At 42.2% G+C, this 4,900-nt stretch overlaps 1 protein-coding gene across 1 annotated transcript; it reads right to left on the bottom strand.

Moving 5' to 3' along the window:
* Window positions 1–209: 209 nt before the first annotated feature.
* On the bottom strand, window positions 210–3,359 carry LOC147885189 (alcohol dehydrogenase 1-like). Its single transcript, XM_087397992.1, has 10 exons — window positions 3,270–3,359; window positions 2,883–3,019; window positions 2,715–2,761; window positions 2,263–2,588; window positions 2,092–2,174; window positions 1,876–1,951; window positions 1,436–1,497; window positions 1,052–1,147; window positions 803–964; window positions 210–354 (listed from the first exon to the last, which is right to left on the bottom strand). The coding sequence occupies exons 1-10, from the start codon at window positions 3,325–3,327 to the stop codon at window positions 232–234; spliced, it is 1,170 nt and encodes a 389-aa protein (XP_087254118.1). The 5' UTR covers window positions 3,328–3,359; the 3' UTR covers window positions 210–231.
* Window positions 3,360–4,900: the final 1,541 nt, after the last annotated feature.

Below are 4,900 nucleotides of genomic sequence, written 5' to 3'. Positions count from 1 at the left end.
TGTCAGCACTCTCCCCTACTTTCTCCATGGAAAGACCCAATAAAGAGGCATGAAAAAGGTAAAAATATGGTTCAGTGTCAAGCTCTTATGAAAAGTTAAGATAGTCTAAATGTGGCACAGTACAGTTAATATTTTTTCTCATTTGTTTTTGAAAATTTATATCCTTTCTCTATTTCTATTCATGAAAAAACTATTGCGCCCTTTACAAGACTGCCCCTTTACCCTAAATGGCTAGTAAAGGGGCTGCATGTGCATGACACAGCGCAAGCTCTTTCCCTGCATCAGCAACTCGAACGCGTCATTGATTTGCTCGAACGGCAGTTCGTGGGTCACGAATCCGTCCACATTCAATTCCTGCAACCAAAAATATACTATATCATTTCGTGCAGCAGATTTAAGTAATGACATCATCCGGTGAAAACATCAATCGATCATCCGTAGTATTTTTTACTTTCGTTGATTTCAACGAAGTTCCCGTCACTACATTCAAAACAAACACTTTCTACAAAACTTCCGTCACCAGGCAGACAATACACGCCCGTTCGGTAAGATTTCGACGAGTGGTAGAGTGAAATTTGAATGTCGTTGCGATTCTGTGAAACACAAAAATATGGCATCGATCCCCAGGTCCTGTTCCAATCCTCCCTAATACACTATTATATTTTTGGCGAATTCTATCAACTAGTCATTCGGGCCCCGACGCCATCAAAGATATTAACGACCCAATGCTTGTTAAGAGCAAGCGGCGAAAGTTATATAGATTTGGATTCAGATTGGGCTTGCTCCCCTGCGCGTTTGTTACCTTGTTCATGTACATGTCTACCAGCTGCTGGATCTGGGTCCTGCCTTTGAACTCGCCGAACGTGGAACCCTTGATCTCTCTGCCGTCGAACAGCTGCATGGGATCCAAACGCAGCTGCCTCCCGCTCGACTCGATCCCCACTAGCACCGTTCTTCCCCATCCCTGCTTTTTAACCCGCATTACCGTGCCATTTATGGTGCATATATGGTAGCATTGATAAATTAGACGGAGAAAACATCTATGATCTACCTCGTGAGAGCTTTCAAACGCTGCAACCATAAGATCGACGTTCCCGACGCATTCGAAACAGCAATCGGCTCCCCCACCTGTCAACTCCTGCAGGACCTGCTCGAAAAAATTGACGCCATCAGCTTTGCGAAGCCCTGACAGAAATATCCGTGATTCGGTTTTAGGAACTGAGAATGACACATACGTCGATTGGAAGTTTAAACTAAAAGCTAAACAAGGTCAGCTGTACGCAGTGCCAAGTAACACTATAGATTCATGTCAACTAATAACTTGGAACGTGGAAGCCATCAGACATCTATCAGAAGCAGGGTTCCGTTCCTCGTCTTCAATGTCACCTGCCCCACGAATGCCAATCCCAAGAACCTACAGCCATTTCCTTGGTACCTTTTGTATGGGTGTTGCTGATTCACGAGGGTTGACGAACTCCTTCACGCCAAATTCTTTAGCTGAAAGAGTTGTACCCCACAAGATGTCACTGTCATGTCTTCCACACCAGTCTTCACAGAAAACATTTTTCTTAACAAATCATAAAACTTGGGGTTTCAAATTTTGAAAGTTTTTCCTGAGAATTTGCCGACCTTTTAGCTAAAATATAACTAAATTGCCTAAAATTTTGCAGATTTTACAAAATTGAAAATATTTTTTACAGGTGAAAATGAAAATGTTACAGGTTCATTGTATATAGTTTGCAAGTTTTCTATGAACACTGTTCGACAGTTGGACTTCGAGCTCCCGTGGGCTGTCGTCGTGACAGCACTCTCGACAGACACGCAATGGAAGCTGTACAAAGCACATGGCCCTTAATCTTAATGCTTAGAACTCACCTATCTCAAACTTCTTTGGATTTACATCGACTCCAATAATGCGAGAAGCACCGGCTATCCTGGCACCTTCAGCAACCTAACCGCATCACGTATCAATACCATAAACTTTTAGATAATTAGAAGAAACTTCCAAGCTAGCGTCAACAAGGAGAGAAGGAATCGCCCTACTCCCTGTAGACCCAAAGAGATCTTGAAGAGTCAGGGCACGAATCTTACCGCTAGACCTACAGCTCCCAATCCAAATATGACGACAGTTGATCCTGCTTCAACCTTAGCCACGTTCCAAGCAGCACCAACCCCTACAGACACCCATATTCATCACTCTGAATCCTTTCAGTAAGGCGCTTCTTAATTAATCCTCGTTTATTTGATTAAGCTTGAAGGTACCTGTTGGGACGCCACAAGCAAGGAGGCAAATCCTCTCGAGAGGAGCCTTTGGATCTACCTTGGCCACGCAACCAGCGTCGACAACCGTGTATTCGCTGAAACTAGATACATTCAGAAAATGATAGATGGGTTCCCCTCTGATCGAAAATCGGCTGCGTTGATCACCAAGCATTACTCCTCGGAAGGGGTTCACTTTCAGACTTGCACACAGATTAGTCTTATTGGACTTGCACTGCTTACAATCTCCACATTCTCCTGTGAATAAAGGAATCACGTGGTCCCCTGCCTCTATGTCTGTCACGCCTTCACCAACGCTCTCGACTATTCTGCGCAAACAAAGACGGGACAGCACAAGCTGCAGTCTTCCACGTTCGGATACGACGGAAAGAAATCTGGCATATCTAATCAATCAATGTTCTGACGTGCAACGATTGAAAAGAGTTGCGCCTTACCCTGCTGCTTCGTGACCGAAGATGCGAGGAAACAAGTTTACAAGGGCCTGCGCTAGACATGAGAAACATCAACTGAAACCCTTTTTGATATCCACCACTCTTTCCAACAGTTTTGGAAATCGATTAAACAATTACAACGCCAGTAAGAACGACGAAGGTGTGGGATACCTCGGCTTCCCAGAACAAAACATCGCTGTGGCAGAGAGATGTGTGCGTTATCTTGATTCGGACCTCTCCTGCCTGAGGCGGATCGACTTGCACATCGTCAATCACAAGAGGCTGTTTGGGTTTCCAGGCGACAGCAGCTGGAGCAAGAGGAGGGAAATATATTGTCAATATCTACGGGTTTATATCGTGAAAACCATCTTCCTCTCAATCACCTAATAACATTCGCTCACTAATGCACCTGTCTACGCAGAAAAATGCGATGGAATGCCTCAAAGCTAAAGTCTTCCAAGTCAGAACGAAACTTCCAAACGAGTCCCATTCAGGCATTGGACAGTTTCTGCTCTAATGCACGTGGAAAGCCTATGGAGTCAGGGAGAGGAGGCGAACCTTTACAAGTGATCACTTTCCCCCAGGTGGAAGGCAAAGCGAGCGATTCGCTACCCATGTTCTGAGCTTTGCAGTAGGGAGCGAGGGTAGAAAGTTCGCTGCGCAAGACGAACTGACGAAGTCGAAGAATAAATATTTAAGGGTAGACAAAACTACAAGAAAAGTTAACAAGGGAGGCAGATTTAAGGCACATTTGGTGAGGCCTGTCGGTTGGTGGCACTTAGAGTCTTGAAAACAAACAACATGCATGAGCACAAGTAAGAGCATAAATATGGAGAAACATGCTACCTTGTAACTAGTGTTCCCCAAAAATATTTTTAGTTGCGCAATGAGTAACCTGTCCTTGAATCACAACAATCACAAACCTGAGATATTATGATTCAGCCTTGTGAAAAGGGAAATTTGAGCACTTGAGCACATTTGAATTTTATCCTTTGCATCATGGCCTTAGAAACTTTCAACCATATTTCCAAAAATTTAACAAATCTTGAAGTTATATTTTACAAGTACTTTAGATGATTTTATAATCATGGAAACATGAATGGGCATATTATAAGAAATATTAATATATATTAAAAGTTTACAAGGAACGTTGCTAATACATTCATGAAAATATAAATGGTACTACATTCATGACAAGATGTGGATATATCTTCATGAAAAAGCAAGAAACAGCTCAAGGAGTCATGATACATTATCATTCCACTTCATTGTATGCATGCCTGCATGCTTTTGCTACATTCTGCCATAATTGTATAGCCGACACAAAATCAAACTCTGCTAGAGGCGGTCCTTCAATTGAAATCTGCATAAGTGAATCCAAGTTCTTGGTTTCCAATCTATTTCACAGCTTGTTCTTGATGATGTTATGAATGCTGAAGCCCCTTTCACAAATGTCTGTGCTACTGCACTATAATTTTTGCAACTCGAAGAAGCATAGGACACTTATCACGTAGCACTTCATTTCTACTAATAAAGCACCATGCATCTTTCAGCACTTTTCCTTTCCAATCTGATGCTGCTTGTATCTAAAAAAATATGATATTCCCTCTTCAATGCTCTGCCATCAATCATACATTCTACACCTGTGCCATCCACTAACATTGCACATTTCCAAACTGCTATACCAACACTCCCAACTCATCTCCTCAACATTCAAGCTCTTGAGTTGAAGGAAATGTGGAAGGTGCAAGGATTTTGAAGCTCTCTAGCACATGATTTTTAGAAAACCTAGATTGCAAGTTTCTTTTCACTTCATTACAAAAAGCACTTTGAAACTCAAGAGCTTCAGCAATTTCACTACCAATGACACATCTATCAATTCTTACCCCATAATACATGTCCCCTTTTAAAGCCCTACGCATGGTACATAACCATCGATCTTGCCCACCAAACTCAGGAATAGAAGAAAATCCATAACCATCATGCCCTTGCATATTGATGTTGATGTCTAGAGGCCCCATAAATTCCATCTTTAGCATAGTGATGGTGGAAGCCACTAAACTAGAAATAGTTGTAACATCCACATAACACTTCTAAAAGGCATATGACAAGCTTGCAAGATGATCCATCACATCACCCTAAAAATGCAACATGTACATGTACTTAAAGTTTGCAACCAATTTAACCAC

Source organism: Dipteris shenzhenensis, chromosome 26, assembly GCF_047967505.1.
Source record: "Dipteris shenzhenensis isolate YYH24624 ecotype China chromosome 26, Dip_SZ_1.0, whole genome shotgun sequence".
In the NCBI taxonomy this organism is placed as follows: domain Eukaryota; kingdom Viridiplantae; phylum Streptophyta; class Polypodiopsida; order Gleicheniales; family Dipteridaceae; genus Dipteris; species Dipteris shenzhenensis.
The sequence above is the reverse complement of the archived record's forward strand: the minus strand, read 5'-3'. Positions and strand labels throughout refer to the sequence as shown.

Coding starts and splice junctions, on each gene's coding strand:
- LOC147885189 (XM_087397992.1), bottom strand. CDS start 3,327: ATGGGTAGCGAATCGCTCGCTTTGCCTTCCACCTGGGGGAAAGTGATC. Junction 965..1,051: donor CGTTTGAAAGCTCTCACGAG/GTAGATCATAGA, acceptor GTTAAAAAGCAG/GGATGGGGAAGAACGGTGCT. Junction 355..802: donor TAGACATGTACATGAACAAG/GTAACAAACGCG, acceptor TTTTGGTTGCAG/GAATTGAATGTGGACGGATT.